We start from the raw sequence: 23381 nt of genomic DNA, 5'->3' as shown, positions 1-23381 counted from the left end.
TATCTTTCTAACCTTTTTCTCATTTAATTAATTTCTTCAAAACATTTAATATTAATTCTTATCCTAATCATGATCTCTTTTATCTTTATTATTTTATCAATTAATAATTTTATATTTCAAATAGTTAAATATAACTTACCTTCATGGAATAATTTTTTTTACTTGCGTTCATTGACTATGTGATATCAAAATCTAACTATTATTTTAATTAAAACACGAAAACCTTGTCTATTTAATAGAATATAATTATTTAAATTAAATTAAATAAATATGGAATTTAAGCTGAAAACCAACAAAGACGAGGAAAATCCAAGCACGTGACCTGTCAAAAAACTTACCTGGAAGAACTCTTTTTTTTTTTACCTTTTTTTTCTTGCTCCAATTGTTCTCTTTTTGATCAAAATCCCGCCCATCGCTTCAGTCCAATCACCGAAATTTTAACAATCCCTCTAAAAAATTCCAAAATTCATAACATTATTTTTAAAAAGTAGTGCACTCCAAATAAATTTTTAATTTTCAATGTTTTAAAAAGAAAAGGAAAAACACTGGAGTCACGGTATCGGCGTCTGTGTCTGTGTCTGTGTCGACTTTGGCCTATTGTTTTGGCCTCTGCTTGTTTGGTTCTTTCTTTCTTTCATTGATTTTTTTTGCTTTGTATTTTGATAGGAATTAAAAATGTGAAAAGCAAAAGGAAAAAAAAAGTTTGCTAAAAGATAATGGTAGTGGAATCAATAGTGAAGAGCAAGGGAAAGCTAGAAACCAAAAGCAAAACCACATGGAATTTGTGGGGATCAACCAAAACATATAGAAATCAAACACCAGCATTCTCAGATCTCTAGGATCTCAGAATTTTAGGAAATATGGCTGCTTGTTTCTCGAGAAAATTCTCTTCTTCTAGCTTTTTGTCTTAGCTCATTTGGTGCTCATTCTACTACTTACCTTTTGATTCGTTTTCCCTCCTTCTGGCCTTCTGTCATTTGCTATATAGAAGTCTTTTTGGCATCTGGGTATTAATCAAGAAGCAGTTTTGATTTTGTTTTTGAAGTGGAAAGGTTTAAAAAAAAGAAGAAAAAAAGGAAGTTCCTTAAAAGGGTAATGGTGGGTTCAGCTTATGTGTTTCTGATTCTGAAAGTGACATCTTTTGCTTGCATAAGGCAAGGATAGAAACTTCAGCTTTATGTGAATGATGGCTGGTCCGTGCTGTGCTGATCATGGGGTATTGGTTTTTGAGAGAAAGTAGAGTTTGAAGAACTGAGAGACTGTATAGTTTAACAGTGTGGAAATGAAGAGTTTGATGCTGTTTAGACTGGGCTTACTGGTTTTGGCATTGATGGGGATTTCCTCTGCTACTCTTTCTCCTACTGGTATAAACTATGAAGGTTAGTTTCTTTTGAAAATTTTCCCTTTCTACCTCTCTCTCTGCATCCGATTTACTAACAAACAATCATCGTTTTCTCATCTGCCTGCAAACTTGAAGCTCGACGCTTCTTTTTTTCTTTTTTTTTTTTTTTTTGGTTATTGTCAAGTGGTGTTTTAACATTCATTAATCACTTTCTTCGTTTTGTGGTATTTCTAAAATGATTGATAGCTTCCAATTTCATGGATTCTTTTGTTTTTTTATGAGAAAATGCTTTGATGGGCTGCAAGAATGTCTGAACGGCCCTGTGCCGACATACCAGTATAACAACCAAGTGACACATTTTCTGTTCAAGTCTTTTCTAATTGGATAGCTTTGGCTTCAAAATTCTTGTTTTCAAGAGTTTTACAGTAATTTCGCTTAATAAGACAAGAGGTTCAATCCACTTATTTTCCCCTCTTAATTTATGTTGAATCTTTGAGCAGTGGTTGCTTTAACGGCCATTAAATCGAATCTACACGACCCGTATAATGTTCTGGAGAATTGGGATTTGAATTCTGTTGATCCATGTAGTTGGAGGATGGTTACTTGTTCTCCAGATGGCTATGTTTTTGCTCTGTAAGTTTTCTTCATATCTTTGCCTGTTAATAACAGATATTGGTATAGGAAAAGAAACTGAGAATCTACCGTAAGCCGTTTGTTTTATTTTTGGAGCTTGGTATTAGTGTAAACTCTTTCTTTCCCTTCAACAGGGGACTTCCTAGTCAGAGCATATCTGGGACCTTATCTCCCTCGATTGGGAACCTTAGCAACCTGCAGTCAGTGTAAGTTATTGGTTCTGTGTAACTAAAGATGCATATAAATTTAACTAATTTTTATCCATGTATTGTTGGGTTTTCTTCATTTCAAGACCCAAATTTCCTGCATTTTTGTGAAGTTGTTACATGTTTGTTCGTTTGCTTGTGTAGGTTGCTTCAGAATAATGCTATTTCAGGTCCAATTCCAGCTACCATTGGGAAGTTAGAGAAGCTCCAGACTCTAGATCTGTCCAACAATACTTTCAGTGGTGAAATACCCACTTCCTTGGGAGACCTGAAAAACCTAAATTATTTGTAAGTTTTAAAATTTTTACTGCTTTTGCATCATGGAACTGCCTGTTGAGTTTCTTTCTAGTGGCTTTATTTTTTACATGCCCTTTTTTATGCCTGCTGGAGATGTCAGGCGGTTAAACAACAATAGCCTTACTGGAACATGCCCAGATTCTTTGTCAAACATTGGAGGTCTTACTCTTGTGTATGTATCCGGACCTGTGTTCCTCTATTTTAATGTTCTTGGAAAGGCTATTTGTGAAGCCTTAAATCTAGATGATATCTTGTTACTTTTCTGCATGTATTTCACTCACCCATTGTCTATAAAACCTGTTATAGGGACCTGTCATATAATAATCTGAGTGGTTCCCTGCCAAAAATATCGGCAAGGAATTTCAAGTAAGCTATTTGGTTCCCTTGTTCTGTAAATGCTTATAATGCCTGTTATTATGGTTTATTAGTTATGGTTTCTTTTTTACTTTCAGAGTTATTGGCAACCCTTTAATTTGTGGACATAAAGCAGGCAACAATTGTTCTGCTGTCTTTCCAGAGCCTCTTTCTCTCCCACCAGCTGGTCTAGAAGGTGACTATCACTGTGTTACAGATGCAGTTTCTTTTCAATATTTTGACATTTCTCTTCTGCATTATAGTTTAATTCCATGTTTGAATATCTGGATCTTTGATTTCTTAGCTCAATCAGACTCTGGATCAAAAGGCCATCGTGTAGCCGTTGGCTTTGGTGCTAGCTTTGGTCCTGCTTTTTTCATCATATTGTTTATAGGATTACTTGTTTGGTGGCGATATAGACACAAGCAGCAGATTTTCTTTGATGTTAATGGTTAGCTTCTTAAGATTCCCTGATCTTGTTATTATGAATTTTGTATTCTTGTCAGTGATGCAGTATTATTGTATAAGTTTCATGTACCCATAAATCGGGGAAATTGTGGTGCCTACAAGAGTATGTTAACATTAATCATCAGCAAGGACTCCTAATTCACATGTATATGCTGCTGCCTGGAAATTTTTAGTGCAGCTATGCTATGATTAATGGCATCAGTTTTTAGGATCTCTGTATGCAGAGGCACAAAAATTTCTTTGCACATTGCATTGTCTTTCATCAGAAAAGTTTTATTGTACGGAGAAACTTTTGCTTAAATGTTCCGATACATTGTCCATGTTTTCATGTTTTCTCTGAAATCTGACCAAAATCAATAAATTATGTAATGGTTTTTGATATATGTTAAGCCATACAAGTTATTATAATTGCTTTTATTTTAGAGCTTTTATTGTGCAGAATCCTAGATGCATTATTTGCAGATAATGAAGTTAAAGCTTCATCGTTGTAATTTTGATAATTGTTCTTGGTAACAAGAAAGAAGATAAGTTGAATGCCTTGAAAGAGGTCGAAATGAGTTTTCGAAGCACAACGTAGTATATTGAATAATTTTTTCCTTTCTTTTCTTTCTGTTATCCTCTATTTCCTAGTCCTTGCATGTTGTGTGGCAGAAAAATATGACCCGGAAGTATGCTTGGGCCATTTGAAAAGGTATACATTTAAGGAGCTTAGGGCTGCTACCAACCATTTCAACTCAAGGAATATTCTTGGGAGAGGTGGATTTGGGATAGTGTACAAGGGATGCTTGAATGATGGGACTTTGGTGGCTGTTAAAAGACTGAAGGACTATAACATAGCTGGTGGCGAAATCCAATTTCAGACTGAAGTAAAGACAATAAGTTTAGCCGTCCATCGGAATCTTCTCAGGCTGTCTGGATTCTGCACGACTGAGAATGAAAGGCTCCTAGTTTACCCCTATATGCCAAATGGCAGTGTAGCGTCCAGACTAAGAGGTTAGTTTACTGAAGTTCATGTAGTAGTAGGTCACCATTCTTATTTTTATTCAGGACCTTCAGATATGCTACTAGGTTCATCAAAAGCTATGGCTGGCAACATCATAGCATCACCGCCACATGCAGACCTGTTTTTGAGTCACTGTCACAGCCACAGGTGCACTATTGCACCTCTATGCTGCTTCTTGGAACTGTACTTACGCTGTGTCCAGCTTTGGGCAGCATATAGATTTGGGTGTCGTTGATAATAATTAACACATCTTCATTCACACTGCCATAAAGATCTTGGTATGATCTTCACAGGGAAATAATTTTCAACTTCTGTGAATCTTATAGAGTGGTATTCACCACCATTCTAGTTGATTCTCTGGATAACCAAAAGCATCTCCTTAAAGAGGACTGTAGTATACAACAGGATCATCCTATGGATAAACTTTAGACCCGAGTAAATTACAGGGGATACAATTTAAAAACCAACCTTGTAGCATAAAATGCTGCTGCATTCAATTACCATGTAAATCGCCTCTCCATACTTGTTAACAGTTTGAACCATATTGATTTTTCTTTCCACATTTATATTTTCTGAGAGTTATTCAATTTGGAAATTAAATAAAGAACCGAATCCTCTTGTTTATTTTTAATTACTATTTGAAGTGATTAATCTTGCTAGAATTTGGCATCTACACCATAATATTTTTTTTTTTTTCAACTTTGGAGTTTCCATTAGATCACATTCATGGTCGGCCAGCTTTAGACTGGGCAAGACGGAAGAGGATAGCCCTGGGTACAGCTAGGGGGCTTCTATATTTGCATGAACAGTGTGACCCTAAAATTATTCATCGTGATGTCAAAGCTGCCAACATTTTGTTGGATGAAGACTTTGAGGCAGTTGTTGGAGATTTTGGGTTGGCAAAGCTTTTAGATCACCGAGATTCTCATGTTACTACAGAAGTTTGTGGTACCGTGGGTCACATTGCTCCTGAGTATTTATCAACAGGCAAGTCATCAGAGAAGACAGATGTATTTGGGTTTGGGATCCTGCTTCTTGAGCTAATCACAGGTCAGAGGGCCTTGGATTTTGGACGAGCAGCAAACCAGAAGGGTGTAATGCTTGATTGGGTACTCTCTCTCTCTCTCTTGCTGAGTTTTTTAAAAATGTATGTATTAGATGCTTGGAGGAATACATGCAATTAAAACATAAATAGACGTGGAATAAATCTTAACTAGTAGATTTCTGGGCATTTTAAGCATGCTGCATGTGTAGCGCAGATGATGCATTTAACTGCATGAATGATATGTGTCTTTCGTTCCCTTTTTTTTTGTTCTATCTTCTATATGTTCCTCATAACATTGGAAGACATCTGATTAAGGTGATTGTTAACCTCACTCTTCAGATGGGATTCCATCTTGCAACCTTACTGAACATTCTGTTGTTAACTACCTAAAACTAAGAGGACTATACTTTCACATTTGTTTCCGTCCACCACCTTCCATCTATTTTTCTTATATTGGTAAAATGTTCTCTTACACACTTCTATTGCAGGTAAAGAAGCTACACCAGGAAGGTAAACTAAGCCTGCTGGTGGATAAGGACATAAAGGGCAATTTTGACAGAATTGAGTTAGAAGAAATGGTTCAAGTTGCCCTTTTTTGCAGTCAATTTAATCCTCTACACCGTCCAAGGATGTCTGAAGTGTTGAGGACGCTAGAAGGTGATGGTTTAGCCGAGAAATGGGAGGCCTTGCAAAAGGTTGAGACACCAAGGTTCCGATCATGTGATAACCCTCCCCAAAGATACTCTGATTTTATAGAAGAATCTTCACTCGTGGTAGCAGCCATGGAGCTTTCTGGTCCTAGGTGACAAATGTTTGCCTTAAAGTTGGGTGCCCACTCAATTGCAGAGCTGTGAAATGCGAAAAATATGTGATTGGTTTTCATAGTTGTTGAATCCTTGTATTCATCTGTAAAAAATGAAAGAAAATGAAGGTCATGTATAAGCTTCTTGTTCATTACTAGAAAATGAGTGAGTCGGTTGAGCCTTTGTCAAAAAATTTTGGAAAAAATGTTGGAAATATATAGTATCTACTTGCTCCGTCTGCTCTTGCAGTAGGTTTTCTTCCCCAATCAATCTGATACCACTCATTTTACAATATTCCTTTTCAGCATAGATATCGACTAAAACATTGAAGTTTAACCAGTGGAGACAGCATTTTCAATAAAGAAAATCTTAATTAGTTTCAAGGTAAAAATGTTGCGATCAAACCAACTTCTGGAGGTAGGACCAAATCATCACTTATTCAACCAGTAGGTCCGGTTCGATTATTAAAACATTGATTATTATAGGAGGAGGCATGCCAAGTGCAGCAGCTCGGATGAAAAGTAAGAATTGGGTCATCCTTTCGAATAAACTTTCTGATTATCAGCTTCAACAAAACAACAGCCATAAATGATATGCTTTTAGGACAGACATAATCCTAAGATTCGATTTTCGATGACAGAAATGTGATACTGCTGGTCTAGTCCACTCTGGTTTACTACTAGACTTCAAAGACAGCTTTGAAGAAAACAGAAAGTACGAGCGTTTTAGACTTCAAACTATGCATCAGAATATAATAGACAAAAATCTTTTTTTTTTTTTTAATCTTTGTCATATTTTTTGAGCATACGTCCAAATTGCCAGCGGAAAGAAAACCAAAGCCCTAAGTCACTCCAGACTCTCGCGCATCTTGATATCGTTGTTATACTTATCCCTTTTAATAATCCAAAAAAAAAGGGGACTTTCTGAGACTCAAAAACTATATTGCCCCTCACCTCTTGACAACTAGTTAGGCAAGTCGGCAGGTTTTTGCTGTAACCTTTGAATTCTATTATTATAGTTTTCATGGGTCAGCAGAGTCTTTTTGCTTTGCATTATTTTGTTAACCACTGCCTTAAAGGGACTAACCGTAATATGTGGGCTCCGGTCATAAAATTAGGAGTTAAACTTGATAAATCAGGGTCTGGGCTACCTTGTAATCGACATATCTAATCTCTATGGTTGCAATTTTTTGGGTCTATTTTTTTGCATGTTTATCAAAGCCTAAGTTCACAACTACCCACACTAAATTCTTAGGTTTCCTAAATATTTTCAACATTCATTCTTTTTTATTTTATAATGTTATTTAGAATAACATGATATGCATTGTTGTTCTCTGAATTTTAATCAAATTTCATAACAATCTTAAACTCTCAACGGTTTCTTTCTTTCTTTTTTTTTTTCTTTTTTTTTTTAATTTTTAAATAACTTAATTGTTTCTTTTGAAGTTGCTTAAAAATTTTTAGGGGATCATTTTGGTGGACACAAGGCGTGAAATGTAACTTGGGTTTAGCCTTTTTCACGCAAACAACGTAGTTTTTTCTCGAATCCCGCAAAATTTTGTTTTGATAACATTATGTTTTTCAATTTTTTGATCAATAACAATAACCCTAATCATGAACAAAGTACTTCCACATAACCCTAATTCCGAGAAGACTCCATTGGGATCAGATAGTTTTTGTTTATTCAAACTTTCCCAAAAGAAAAATTGTTAAGAAGAAATTACAAGTAGAAAATAAAGAGAAAGACAAAAGAAAAAAAAGAAAAGTGTAAAACGGATAAAAGTTTGGGTTTTAACCTGCGAGTCTGCAGCTGGAATGATCGATGTCTCACAATTTTTACTTCTGACACGTGTTATCATTCGATAGTACGCGGTTGACGGTGGACAACCCTTGTCCACGCGTGTAACATCGTCTCGTGCGGCATGCTAGCCAACCGACAATGTTCAAAGTTTTGTAACTGTAGCTTTTGCCTGCAATTCAGTGTCAGGCGGGAAAAGTGGTTTTACAGTTAAGACTCGTTGAAGTGAAGTTGTTAAAAAGTAATAACTAATCTCATTGAATTATATTTGATTTAATTTTTTAAATAATGTATAATATTATAAAATTTTAAATTTTAATTTAAATTTGAATAGGTGTTTTGTATAATTTGATTCAAATTAAATTTTATTAATTTGATTTAATTTAATTTATAAATTTATAAAATTTTAAATTATTTATATTATTTTAATGTAAATTTTTATATAAAATAATTTTATTTTATAAAAATTAAAAAATATATAAAAATTAATAAAAATATATAATTTCATTCTATTCGATTTTATTTTATTTTTTTTTAATTTCAAATTCGGTTTGAACCTAATATTACATTCCAAAAGATAATGTCTCGCAAAACATAGAAAAAAGAGTTGATCGATGATATGGCCAACTTCTTCACCTCTGGCTCTGGTTTTTGTGCTGATCATGATTTAAGGATGAGGGAGTATGACCCAGTTTTCAGACTGTGCGTATGAAAGTTAAGGTTTTTGGCACCTTTGCAGTTTCAAACTAGGATAGACATTAGATATGGGTTGAGTGGTAAGGGAGGCTCAGCAGCAATCGGAGCTTTCATTGCTAGTATTTTTTTCTTTTCAATGAACTCCTATTACTATTCGGTCTTTCTTCAATAATGAGTTGAGGAGCGGCATCAATAAATTTTAAAAATAGTGGAACTACTGTATTAAATAAAAGAAACATTTTAAAATAATAATTAATTTAAAAAAAGTTAACAGTTGTCTAACAATATTGATTAGACGTAAGGGTAGGGGTGTAAATAATATGTTTTATTAAATTACTCGAATTCAATTCGGATAAAATTTAAAATTGATTTAATTATTATTGAGTCCAGTTTTAACTTGAACAGTTTGATTTTTCGAGTAAACCAAATTCAAATATCATAATACTTGATTTAAGTAGCTTAAGGACTTAATCGAATTTTTATATTTTAATATATTTTAATTAAAATTACTATTTTACTTTTATATATATTTATCAATTCAAACTCGAGATTAACTTTGAACACAAATAGTTGAGTTTGAAATAAAGCATAAAAGTCAAGTTTTTTTTTTCGATAAATCAATTTAATCAAATAAATTCAAATATTTTAATTTTTATCTTGAGTCGAATTCAAACTTAAAAATTAAAAATCAATCGAGTTTAAGTTGAGTTTCGAATAGAAAATTTTGAGTCAAGTTTGAACTTTTTACTGTATCGATTTGATTCGATTTGATTACATCAGTATCCAAAGAGTTATATTTTTTTTTAAAATTATATATTTTTTTATTACAAAGAAGTATTAGTTGGTAAGAGGGAGAATTTTCTTTCTTTGAGTTCAATTTTTATTAGAACACGTTAAAAGTAAAATTATAAATACACCAAAGTGATGTAACTTGTGAAAGAATGTCTTTAAAATTATTAGAAAAAGAAATTAAATTCATGATAAGCATGAAGATAACGTTGACTATATTGCTAAAAAATTAGCTAAATTATATTTAAAGAAAAAATTATAATTAATGGAAACGTTTACTTTTAAATTTGATGAAACCATTGTATTAATTTTAAGAAGATTTTTGTATTTAATACAATTCAAAAGAAAATAAATGCGATAATTAATTTCAATATTCTTTCCTTAGTTATCATCTAACACGAGTTTAACACTATTTTTTAAACTATTTTTAATTAGTTTCTATACGTATCTGAATCATTTTAAATAGCCTTGATTAGTACCTATAGCTAATTGTTAGCTGTAATAAATTTTTAGTTATGATGGTAATGATTTTCTTGATGAATTTTCGTGGTCAAACTGATATTAAAATGTTAAGTCATTAAATCGGAGTGGATTTACAATGTGTTGGGATTATTGTGATTTTTACCAATGATTCTCATTTAATAATTTCTTCAAACAAATTATAATATCTTTTGATAATTGACTTAAAAAAGATATTTGCTTTACATTTGGGAAAAGATTCTCATGCAGATACAGTGACTCACTTGCCCATCTTTGCTTTAGGAAAAAATGGCACTTTTTGTTTTTTCTCCAAACTTAAGAAATGGCCTCTGCCTGTAAATTCCTAAATTCACCATTTGGCACAACCTCTATGTTCATCTTTCAGTAAATAGAAACTGCCAAACTTAACGGTAGGAAGTAAGAAACCTTTTTCCCCACGCTTTCAACTCTGCTTCACCGTTCTCATAGCCTATCTATCAGTCGCTCTTTTACACACTTCCTTTTGTCTTGTCATTTTTCGAAACAACCCATGACAATGTCGCTTCCTGTCCATATACAATGAAAATTGTCACATGTTAAAACATCGCCTATTCTTGATTTTCTTTGTTATTTACGGACCACACTATCCTCTCTTCTTCTGCACCTCACATCACCACTGAAGTTGTTCACTTGTCTTTTCTTCTTTCTCTTTATTGTCTCTCAACTGAAGTGGGAGGAAGCATTTTCTGTTCTTCCTTTTTTCTGAGGTCCCATGGATGGAAAGAAACCTGTTTTATCAGAGCAAATGTTACCGAGGGGAAAGGTCTTTTCTAGGCTTGGCTGGGGGTTGGTAGCGTCTCTCATTGTAATCACTGGACTCTTGCTTAACAATTCTCTTAAGGGTCCTGTTGTGGGGTCTCCGTTCCAAGGGTCTTATAGTGTTAGAAGTGCCACCGTTTCACTTCATTCCTCTCTTCAACCTCCTCCTCCTCCTTCATCTTCTTCTTCCCTTCAGAGGCCTGTGGATGCTGAGAAAACGATTGAAATTGACAATGCGTCAAAGGTTGCTGAACAGCAAGATTTTTTGGAGGAGAGTGAGGGCGATGAGGTGGATTTAGAGGACGGGGTGGATATTGATATAGAGGGAACCCAGTTGGAGAATTCTGATGAGGGGACTAAAACTGGAAACTTTGGTGTTGAAGAAGAAGGAAAGATTCAACAGGCAACCCAAGATGCAAATGGCTCAATTGTTCCTGAAAGTGGTAACCCTCTAAGCTCAAATGGAGACGGAGTGATTTTGGAGAAGACCCATTTGGGGAATTTCTCTAAGACAGTAAATAATGGAACTTTGGTTGGTGAAAATGTGAACGCCAATAAAGCTATTGAAGGGGAATTTGTTGATCATCGTGGTGATGCTAATAATATGACCACAGAAAACAACAATGTAGGCAATTTGTTAAGTAATGGGGAAAAAGTTGTACTTCCTATTGGAGAAGAGAAGGCTATGGAATTGATTGATCAAGGACCTGATGGTTCTTTTGAGACTTGTGATTTCTTCGATGGTAGGTGGGTGAGGGATGATCATTCAAAGCCATATTATCGTCCAGGTTCTTGTCCTTACATTGATAAAGATTTTGAGTGTCAGCGCAATGGAAGGCCTGATAATGGCTACATTAAATGGAAATGGCAGCCAAATGGATGTGAAATACCAAGGTAAGATCTATATTGATGTGCATTTATCTTTAATTATAAGTTTGTCCCCTCTTCTTACCCATGAACCAGCGAACGTAAAGATAGGTTATGAGTTAGATAAATTTATGTAAACTTTGTTATTGGGTGCTATAGAAGTAACGCTTATTACCGTCCAAAGATTGATTTCAAATTGGTATTAAGATCACATTTTTAGTTGCATGCTGGCATTGTGAACCGCTTAGCTCTGTTGGTCCCTGCTGCCACCCTTAAGATGTGGCATCCAGTAAGTCTGAAGTTAGAATTCCAGCATTTGCAACCTCTTCTTTTATTTCCAGATTGCAGTAAAAAAAAATGCTGGCATTGTTGATGAACTTGTTAAAAAGTTAAAGTTTATAGTTCAAATGTTAAACTACAAAAATCGTGTCAAATTTGCTCTCCTGGATAGTTTTTTAATTTCTGGACTGTATTAATAGTTAAATTACATAATTTTCCATAATTTTATTAATGGTGTTACATGAGATATGTTTCACCTATGAAGTTCCAAGTACCAGCCTCAGGAATGGAATTTTGAATATTTTCAGTTTACTTATGCATTACAACTCTTTAACTATTTCTTGATCAATGATATCAACCAGGCTGAATGCAACTGATTTTCTGGAGAGACTGAGAGGAAAGAGGCTGGTTTTTATTGGGGATTCCCTGAATAGGAACATGTGGGAGTCTATGGTGTGTATTCTCCGCCGTAGCGTCAAGAAAAAGAAAAGAGTTTATGAAATTTCAGGAAGGAGTGATTTTAAAAAGAAAGGTTTTTATGCTTTCAGGTTTGAGGCAAGTTTCTGGAGATCCTTATGTTGTTGATACAAAAGCTGTACCTATTTTCAATGCATCTCTCAGTAGAACATGTATTTTGATGTCCTTATAGGATTATAATTGCTCAGTGGACTTTGTTGCTGCTCCATTTCTTGTTAAAGAATCATCTTTCAAGCGAGAAAATGGATCAATTGAGACACTAAGATTGGATTTGATGGACCCATCAACTTCAATGTTTCATGATGCTGATCTTATGGTCTTCAATACAGGCCATTGGTGGACCCATGAGAAAACTTCCAAAGGGTGAGTACTAGTAACTCTATTTATGGACTGCTTGCAACAGTCAACACCTTGAATTGTGATGTTACATGATTATTATGAGGCCATTAGCTTCTTTTGTCAGTCAAAGGAAAAAAAAAAAGACGAAACCTCTATTAGAAGTTTTTCTATTTTTTCTGTTTTCTAGTCCTCACTTGGAAAATTCCTGCATACCATCATATAATTCTTCATTAAGAAAAAAATAAAGATAACAAAATAAAAGCAAAGAGCTATGCTGCCAACAATGAACTCAAATTGCTTATAGATTTTGTACATTTTGTGGTCATGCAGAGAAGACTATTACCAAGAAGGTGACCATGTTTACCCTCGACTCAAAGTCCTGAAAGCTTATCAAAAGGCACTCACAACCTGGTCCAGATGGGTAGACAAGAATGTTGATAGCAGTCGAACTCAGGTTTTTTTCAGGGGATATTCGGTTACCCATTTCTGGTAGGGACTTTTTTTCTTTACATACATACATATATATATATATATATATATATATATATATATATGAGGAGAGATCAACTTACACTAGTGTAAATCTTATACTTTTTTTGGACACTTGGATCAAAATTACTAAATTTAAAACTATTATTTTGATTCAAATGAGTTATGGATTTAATTTTAATCTAAGGGTCCAAAAAAAGCGTAAGAGTTACACTAGTGTAAGTCGATCCCTACTCCATATATATAGCATGTATCATATATGCATGGACTGAACTGATGTATGTAATATCACTCCACGTTCCCTTCATGCCTTCATGACTGAACACACTGTATTACTCTTGGTATAACTCTAATTGTTAGCTTTTCGAGATAACAAGTATGAAAATTTCAATAGGATAGAGAAAATCTGATGCTTATGCATTCTTAGATCTTGTTGAATTGTAGCGAACCTTTGCCACCCTTGTTGTAGCGTTTTCCTTCAATTAAGCCCTTAGTTGTAGAAGCTGATCGTTAAACATGGCTAAGACTGCATTATGGAAGCATGAGATCCATTAGTTAAGATAACTTGAAATATTAGAAAAAGGCTAGGATGCTTAAAAATGTGGCTTTGGAACAAATATATGAAACAAATATACTTTGCCAGTGTAGTGAAAACTCAAAATCGACCTTATACTGGCAATTCTGACCTTCCCCTTGCTTCTCCAGCTCTTACCATGTTCAAAAAGAAGAAAAAAAGCAGACTCCAATCAAGCTAGTATGAAAACAGTTACCCAGGACTAGGTCTTTCACCAGACCAGGATTTATTAGATGATTCTGTACATCAGTTGTTAAAATAGCCAAATGCCAAGCCATGCCAATGTATTTGATTAATAATTATAAACCTTCAGGCATCTTTACAAAGCCACTTGTCAATTAACCCAATACTTTCAAATGAACCTGAATGGTTCTTTGGATCTTTGCTTTTCTGCCTTTTCAAATGAACCAACACTTCCTAACAGGCTAAAACCAGAAATGGGGCATTCCAAAGCTTTATTTTCATTTCATGTAGGGACATCTATGTCCCATAAAGAAGAAATATCTAAAGAGTTTAAATGTGTTTGCAGGGGAGGCCAGTGGAATTCTGGAGGACGATGTCACCAGGAAACTGAGCCCATCTCTAATGAAACTTACTTGACAAAGTACCCTTCCAAAATGAGAGCTGTAGAATATGTTCTTCAAAATACCAAAACTCCAGTTATATATCTGAACATAAGCAGGCTTACAGATTACAGAAAGGACGCACATCCTTCTATTTACAGAAGAGAATATAAGACGGAAGAAGAAAGGAATGCTGCAGTGAGAGTTCAAGATTGCAGTCATTGGTGCTTGCCGGGAGTACCTGACACTTGGAATGAGTTGCTATATGCTTCACTGCTGAAGGCTGGAAGGGGAATTTGGAGAAACTGAGCAATGTTTATATACAAAACTACAGGTTTAGTATGTTCAAAATGGCATGTTGAGTGGGGTGAAGAAGGCAAATGTAGAGTCATTATGAGTTCCACATTGAATTTCAAATTGGAAACACTAGAAGTTCTATGATTCTTGTGTCTTGATTTGAAGTACCTATTGCATTCAAATTCCCACTTGTATGTTTAGAGAAAAACATTGAATTCTACCAGACTGCAGCTTAAAGCAAGATTTTAATGGAAATCCATATTTGCTACTCTATTTATTCTTTTGGATCATCATCATTTCCCTAGAGATTTCCTTCTTTTTTTTTTTTTTTTTGGCAGTTTAGATTTAGATCCATAGTTGTGGAACTCAAAATAATGATTTTGGAATGATGACACTAGTACACATGCACGTATCTATGCAACTTCGAACTTTTTCAAAATCGTGCATAAAAGAGACTGAAAGACAGACAGATGATCAAATTATTGTTCGATTCATTAGCAGCAACTGACTTCAAATTGCAAAACAAGCACACTCACACAGCTAAGGGTGAGGTTCTCTGCTCTAAGCACACAAGTTTTTTTTACATTTCAACAACCATGAAAACAAAACAATACGAGAAAACAAAGATATATAGCCAGAAAAACTCATGATTGAGTCAATTGCCGTTCTGTGACTTGCCGGTTTGCCAGTGCGTTAGCCAAAAGCCTCTTCTAGCTAGTTACTCTATAGGATCCTTTTCCATGAACTTGCTGACTACTGTTTAGCTGAGCCATTGGCTAAGCACAGGCAAACAGTTTTAATTCTTGGAGGAGGGTGAGGAATCCCAAACTCCTACCCCCCATGCTTTATGAAACCCCATGGATGGATTCTTTTCTTTGCCAAAATAATACCATACCTATCAGTTTCAAGAAACTGATAGGTTGGTTTTTATGTACTATGAGATCTCCAATGGACTGTCTCAAAAGCCAGTGGGAGTTCTCCTTTTGCTAGTGGGGCTTTAAATAGCTGATGATTTGAGAAGTGGTGACCGGAATTAGGAAGTAGCAGTTGATAAGTCTTCTGTTCATTCTTTTTCTTAAGTATTTCACCATGAAAAGTTGCTCTGCCTCTGGTTGGAAAGCTTTCAAATTATTGCTCTTCACCAACCTATTGCAAAAGTCTGAGCAATTGTGTCGACAGTTGGGAGACGTAATCTGTTGGTAAAATACTGAATTTTTAATTTTAGTGATTAAAATTAAAATTGTGACAACCTCAAATAAAAAAAAAAAAAAACCTGAATTTGAATCAGCAATTTTGAACCTTTTCTGGTTTACACGAGGCTTCCATATAGATTTTGTCAGATTTTAAAACGATCCTACCGATAAGGGTTAATTGCTAAAACAACCTTAACGGTAAATCACATTAATTTTGTATAAACAAGGCTATTAAGGTAAACATGTATGATAAAGGATGAATAGTGAGACTGCTTTTCCTTGGTGCATTACTTTGATTAATGGAGTCGTCCTACTTTTGGGTTGCATTAGTATCTCCACTAACTCATGCTTATCTACAAACTTTTTTAACTCTGTCCGTATCCGCCTAATTGCCCACTAATCCCATTTTTTGTGGCAGTTGAGCCTTTTGGTTTTGTGAGCCATTGATATCTTCTTAACTCTTATAATACTATTAAACCATACAATTGGTTTTAATCCAACAATGAAATAATTCTGATCTTATAATCTAAAAAAACAGATTTATTGATGGGTTTTCTGGTTGGGTGCTTGCTGAAAAGTGGAAGTTATGCCTGACTTGGATGTCGTCTGTGACTTTTCACAAAGATAATGGGCTGGAAGTGTCAAAGATATTATTTTCTAAAGCTCTAGCTTAAGTCCTAAAATACTGTAGAAATAAAAGGAAAAAAGAGAAGCAAGTTGGAGAAGGTAAAAAGAGAATGAAAGATTCACAATGAACTACCTGTAGCTTGACGTTATCTTTTATATTGAGTTTCTGTTGATATGGTCAATTGATTTTTTTGATATTAATAATGTATTGATATTATACTAATTAAGATAATTTTAATGTAATAATTAATAAATATTGACTTAACGATTGAGATGTTGATTGTATAATTATAATATAATAAAATTAAAACAAATTTTGTGATAAATCAAGAGTGGTTTACCTATTTTAATTGTTAACAACTATGGTTTTTGGATTGTATTAAGGTAATGAACCTGTTTTGCATATGGACTATAAACCTAACTTGCACCCTAAGCCATCAACTCCTAGTTGAAACCATTTCAAGCTGGTTCAGCCGAAGCTAACAATCTTTTTCAGAGCTTTCTCTGTAATCTTACGGGGGATTTCCACACCGTTCCCATTAACTAGAATCTAAGGAGTCGTGTCATTGCTTATGTGGTTATCTGTTTTGGCTTGAACCCACGATACCCTTTGATTTATCTTTTTATATCTGCAACTTTCCCTGATAGATTTTATGTTAAAGGACAGTGATCTCCCTCAGAAATGCACCCAATTATAGCAAGTAGACCATCTACTCAACTTTTAATTTTATTTGCCTTTTTTTTTCTTTAATACGAACAGACAACTAGCATTCACTTTTGTGTTCCTTGTTAAGTATCAAGTTTGGCAGTTTATTCTTTTTTAATTTCTCTTGTTTGATCTCTCAATAGTTGATGCTAACATCACTCTATACACATTTTAAAATTATACACATTTGCAGTGTTAAAGTAATAATATCCCATATTTGTTATGTATTGAGTTTTTTATAATTTTATATTCGAGTTAATTCTTTATCTAATGTAAATTAATTTTAAATTAAATATTTAATATATTATTATAATTTTGATTTCATACTATTATATGTTATTCTTTTCAAATTTATTGTATGATGGGAGATTATTAAAATAACATTATTTTTCAAGTTTACCACGTTATAGGCTTTTATCTTCACCTATGCATTATAAAATTTGTTAAAACAATATTATTCCACATCCATTAGACATTCTAAATGCTTATTACTAATTGATTTTAGGTTGAAGAGATTACTTTTGAACAACAGTTCATTTCCACTATTTTGAAGGGCACAACACATTTTGGATAAGTTTGGCAAAAGTTTGAATGATGAGGACCTCAAGCAAATTCTCTCAAATGACTAAATCAGACTAATTGGCTAATGACTCTAGTTTTGCACAAAGACTTTCCAGGTTAGTATCATTTGATTCAATTTTGGATAATCACTCTCGAATTTGGTCTTAGGGGTTATCATCATCCACTTTCCATTGGCCATGGGAAACCTCTTGAAAACCTACAGCCACTTTGAATTAGTTTCAATCCAAAATAAAAAATTTGGGGGCCCTAGATCTTCACAGCCAATGAAAAGTTAACAGCCTCTTCATAAACTGGATTCCAATTGCCACAGTAAACATGTAAAACATTATTCCTATGGAATTTTTCTTTCATCCACCAGGGTAACATGTTGGTGGATAGCAAGATGATTCATAAGTCCTGTACTTGTAACTTGTCATCATAATTTCTTACTTTTACCATCAAATTGGTCAATGTTAAAGCAAATCAAATGATAAATGTCTACTTTGGTTATAAGAGAAGGCTCTGTCACCTTATTACAGGGCTTGCCCTTGAAAACTGTTTGGGATTTCACATCAGATGGATTCTTGGTTCAAGTTTTTGAGCATAGAGCCCTAGTCTATTTCTTTTTCGTGGGCCGGACTGTGATATATCCAATAATCTAATCCATAGGGGAAGAATTCCTTATAAACCATGATGAACAAATGTGGATCGGTGCACGCGAGTGTCGGTCGAGTAAGGTTTCCCCTCGATCTACACTTCCACGTGTTGATTGAGCAACTAGATTGAAACAAATATGATTTTTTTTTTAAATCAAAATTTAAAAATTCCAAAATCTCGATCAACGCTACTTTGCATGGATCGAGCATGGATTAAATGTCAGTTGATGTTATTTAATTTCAATTGAATGAACAATAAAATTCGATCCACTTTTCCAATGAGCGGTTGATTCGAATTCAAAATTTCGAAAAAAAAAATGAAATGTTCATGGATATCCTGTAGTGTTGATTAACATTCCCATGTAATTTTTCAAAATTATTCCATTTATTTTTGAATTTTGTGATTATTATCTACAGAATTGATGATTCTAATATTTATTTTTTCATAAAGATCTAATTTTTCATTAAATCTAAGAGCCATTCCTCTAATTTTGACAATTTATTTTATTTCACTTTCACTATACACAAGATATCATTACAAATAATAAAATAAATTTAATAATTTAAAATACGATATAATAATATAATATAAAAATAATAAAAATATATAAAAATAATACGATTTAAAATTTTATTAATAATTATATATAAATTTAAAAAATATATTTTATATTTTTATATCAATATAAATTATAACATAAAATTTTTGTATAAAATATCACACAAATATAAAAATTTTAATATTTTATATGATATAAATTAATAAATTACAAAATCATCTTATAAGTCAAAGTTCCCAAAAATCTTTTTACCTGCTTTATGCTATAATGTGCAAGTCAATCAAAATATTGCTTTAAACCCTTCTTTCCCTTTAAAATTATTATCTAATGTGTCCTTTATCCAATCCCTATCTTGGTCCCTAATTATAAAACAACTCTCCATTTCATTCTTAAACCATCCCAAAACATTATGAAAATCCATAAAAAAGTTATTTACTGCTTTGTCTATTTTTTTTCTTAGTAAGCTTCTTAGAATATTAAAAAATTATTAAGCTCAAGCCCTAGGGAGTAAATTTAAGTAAAATTATATTGTGTAATATTTATTTAAAATTTAATTAAAGTATTAGTATTTATTATTATTATTATAATATTTAAAATTTTGAAGATATAAATTACATATGCAACCGCAGGTGCCAAAAACAAATTCATTTTAATTAGAAAACTAATATGTATAATGAAGCACAAATCACAACCCTTCCTCCCCCTTCTAAACATGAGATTATACGCCTACTAATTAATTTATCATATCTTTGGTTAGGTCTAAAGGTAATGGAATTATTATAGGTAATTTGGGTTGGTGATGAATGATGATCAATATGTACCAAAAAATTTCCAATTTACAAGTTATTGTAGTTCCACTTTTATACCCGGAATATTGCTGTGGAAAGAAGATAACTTTTCTCCCAAAAATGGCCAAAACGAACAGACAATGTCTTCCACTTATGACCAGAAACAGTCCTTTTCGAGGTTGTCTTGGGCTTTCATCTGAATAAATCTAGTACTAGAAATAAGGCAACCGGATAAACTTGCTTATAAGTCGGGTCAAATCATGTTCAAGTTGAATTTGATATGATATTTGAGCATTTTAAGTAAATTTAGAATAAGTTCGATCTGATTTTGTTTTACCTTTTTGTTTTAGATTTATTTTTACATGTAATAATAAAATCTAAATCCACTAATAACACTAATATTTAAAATAAGATAATTTTTTTTGTAAATTATTAATTTAATTAATTTTAATTAAATTTATGAATCATTTAAATTTGGGTCCAATTTAATTTTATTGAATGTAATTTAAAATTAAATTATTATTTTGTATAAAAAAAATAAGTTTTATCATGTTATAAGTAATAATGCAAATAAATTTTATTTATTGTAAAAAATAAAGCAAATAAATTTTATCCTATTATAATAAAAATATTTTTTAATTTTTGGATCAAATTAGACCCAAATTTTAATAAGTGAAATCCAAGTTCGATATTATTTTTTAATCAAGTCTCGTTTATTTATTCAAATATATTTAACAAGCATAATATTCATATACAAGTTTTTCAAAATTTCAAACGGGCTTTCAGTTTGGACGGGCTACCTAGCCCACGATCAGGTGTATTACTGGGCTATACTCTTTTGCTTTCAACCTTTCCAACTGTTTACTGTTATTGTCAGCAAATCTTTCATTTCATGATTTTATACAAAAATTTCGAATGTCTGCATACGTTAGTATTTTCTCCCATTCTTGTAATTATTAGAATTAGATTCGCATTTTGTGGGATTATTTTTAAATTATATTTTAAATATAAGAGAAATAAAATTTTTATGTCAAATTTTAAAAGATGAAAATATATAGACAAATATAAATATATTTATTTTTTAATATAAATTATAACTTAATTATATATAAATATAATTTTTTATTAAATTGAGACATTAAATAATATATTTATTATTATAATATGTATATAATATAAATTAAATAAATAATAAAATATATTATTTTTATATCTTGATGAGAGTTCGACAGAACATCTTAAATTCGATCTCGATTTGATTCACATTTTTAAAAAGATAAAATTTAACTCAATTCTTATTATTTTTTTTAAACAAACATCCACTTGTAAACATCCAATTTTATCTTGAGTCTTTGGATATTATTGGATCTCGAATTACACTTTGATATTGAGTTTTAAAAGTTTTTTTTTATAAGCCCAAATTTAAAGACCAAAAATTATTTTTTATTTTTATTTATGGCAAAAAAATATAAATTTTGATTTTTTTAATATTATGATTTTATTTAAATTTGAAATTTAAAAATTGAGTTTGATTTTGATAATTCTTGGGAATCAAGTTTTTACAAAAAAAAAAAAAATTTTTTTTGATAGGATTTTCACAAATTTAGTTAGCTTTAAAAATTTTCAAATTGAAAAAGAATTCAATTCCTATATAAAAAGTCCAATTTCAAGCTCAAAGAAAAGAAAAAGCAGCACAATCAGAATCAAGAAACAATTTGCACAAAAATAATTAGCAAACACAGAAGCAAAGAGCAAATAAATTCCAGCAATTAGAGTATTAAAAGTTTCTGTTGGGCTTAAGTTTTTGTTTAATATGTCATAATATGTATGTCCTAGAACTCACCCATTAGATATAACAAATGGAGTTGCCATTTTTTATCTATGTGAGATTATCCTAAGCTTAATTAAGGATCCTTAAAAAAAAATTAATTTTTGGTATTTTTAATAGAATTTCGTTACATATAAAAAATATTATAGCACCCCTATCATACTCATAACTTGGTACCAATTAATCTTAAATAATTTTTTTTAATTTTTTTACTTTTTTTTATTGATTTCGTTTCATCTTAATGGGATCTTTTTATAGGCCTTTAATCCTAATTACAATAGGAAATGGTTTTTTTCTTTTAAATTTCCTATTCAAATTCAACTTTGGATTTTTTAATCCAAATCCACCTCTCAAATTATTTTTTTTTCAATTAAAACACTAGACTTCAAACTGAATCAAACTCTTTTTTTTTTTTTTTAATTTAACAAAAATCAAGCCAAATCCTACAAAATTTAACTCCAAACAAAATAAGATATCTACAGTTGCCATTCTTTATGCATTTTTTGTGAAACATGAATATTGCAAAGATGTAGATAGCCCACATATCCAAATAACCAATTTGACTTTTTTTTTTTTTTGTTGAAAAGACTCTTTTGAATGAAACTCAAACTTTTTGAACAACATGAAAAGCTCATCTAAATAGAAGCTTAACAACAGCTTTTGAAAAATATAAAAGGCTTCTCTAAATAAAGGCTCAACAATTTTTAAAAAATATAAAAGGCTCCTCTAAATAGAAGCTCAATAACTTTTAAAAATTTAAACATTTTGCTTAGATAACTTATGAATCTTGTCCGAAGGACTTAGAGAATATGTCTGGAGGTTTTACAAATCTTGACACTTAAATATTCCTTTAAACAAAGGCTTTATAACTTTGAAAATATAAAAGAGATTCTTATCTGAAGGAGATCAGGTTCATTTAAATATTCAAATCGAATATTCGAGATTCTCACTAAAAATTTCTCGAGATTTGAATAATTTTTTGAGATTTGCATCAAAGATTCAAATATTCATATTTGAAAATTATAAAGATTCTCATTTTATGATGAAAAACTCTTTTAAATAGAAGCTATGAAATTTTTAAAAAAACTAGAAGAGTTTGTTAACGAAGGTTTACCAATTCTTTTTGAAATCATTCTCTTCATCTAAAGGTTTCAAACTTTATCTTCATAATGCTTTCCTTATACGAGGATAAAAATTTTATCAAAAGATCTTATTTTTGCAAAAAAATATTTTCTCAACCAATGATCAATACCTTACTTGTTTTGTCAAAAATTTCCCTCATCAGGAATCAAATTCTTATCTTTGAAAATTATCCCCACTAAGGATAAAAATCAAGTAAAAGTATTTCACACTCTCATTAATCATCATTTCAAGATTCAAGATCACAACTTCTTATCCAAAAAATGACATGAGTGCAATCTTTATGAATGCAATGCAAAAATGCAATGTTTTGAATAAAACTCTAATCGTGAATGCCATATTTACGAATGTAATCCTAATTGTGGCAAAAAAAGTTTTCAAAATCATTCCAATGCCTTCATTCCTTAAGTTCCCAAATGTTTCTTTTTTCATCTCTTATGCAAACATAATTGCTTTGCGATATCTAATTAATCTTATCATCAAATCTTATTATTCATAATCTCCTCTTTCAAAAGCTTAAAAATCTTGAGTAGCAATGTCTCACCAGGCATTTTATTTTCATTTCATTTTTCCTTTCTGCCCTAATCTCTATCATTTTTTTCAAAGTAATGTAGAGATCATTTATGTTATCACTTATTTATTCATCTTCATTTTAATTTCATGACAAATACAATACAATCATCCATTTTTTCTTATCAATAAAAGATAATCAAAGGGATGGAAATG

General features: G+C 32.0%; 2 protein-coding genes across 2 annotated transcripts; both read left to right on the top strand.

Moving 5' to 3' along the window:
• Nucleotides 1–428: 428 nt before the first annotated feature.
• On the top strand, nt 429–6417 carry LOC111282660 (protein CLAVATA3 INSENSITIVE RECEPTOR KINASE 1-like). The gene is made up of 11 exons (XM_022870851.2): nt 429–1379; nt 1843–1975; nt 2110–2181; nt 2326–2469; nt 2579–2650; nt 2785–2844; nt 2931–3028; nt 3137–3283; nt 3952–4293; nt 5021–5412; nt 5837–6417. Exons 1-11 carry the CDS (start codon nt 1283–1285, stop codon nt 6152–6154), a joined length of 1875 nt encoding a protein of 624 aa, XP_022726586.1. The 5' UTR covers nt 429–1282; the 3' UTR covers nt 6155–6417.
• Nucleotides 6418–10164: 3747 nt separating this feature from the next.
• Nucleotides 10165–14869, top strand: LOC111282266 (protein trichome birefringence-like 2). The gene is made up of 5 exons (XM_022870274.2): nt 10165–11605; nt 12220–12412; nt 12507–12697; nt 13004–13162; nt 14266–14869. The coding sequence occupies exons 1-5, from the start codon at nt 10665–10667 to the stop codon at nt 14606–14608; spliced, it is 1827 nt and encodes a 608-aa protein (XP_022726009.2). The 5' UTR covers nt 10165–10664; the 3' UTR covers nt 14609–14869.
• The last annotated feature ends 8512 nt before the right edge of the window (nt 14870–23381 follow it).

The sequence above is a fragment of the Durio zibethinus genome, chromosome 5, assembly GCF_047325235.1.
Source record: "Durio zibethinus cultivar Kanyao isolate XHJ-2024 chromosome 5, ASM4732523v1, whole genome shotgun sequence".
Classification (NCBI taxonomy): domain Eukaryota; kingdom Viridiplantae; phylum Streptophyta; class Magnoliopsida; order Malvales; family Malvaceae; genus Durio; species Durio zibethinus.
Note: the sequence above shows the minus strand (reverse complement) of the source record. Positions and strands in the feature narration are given on the sequence as shown.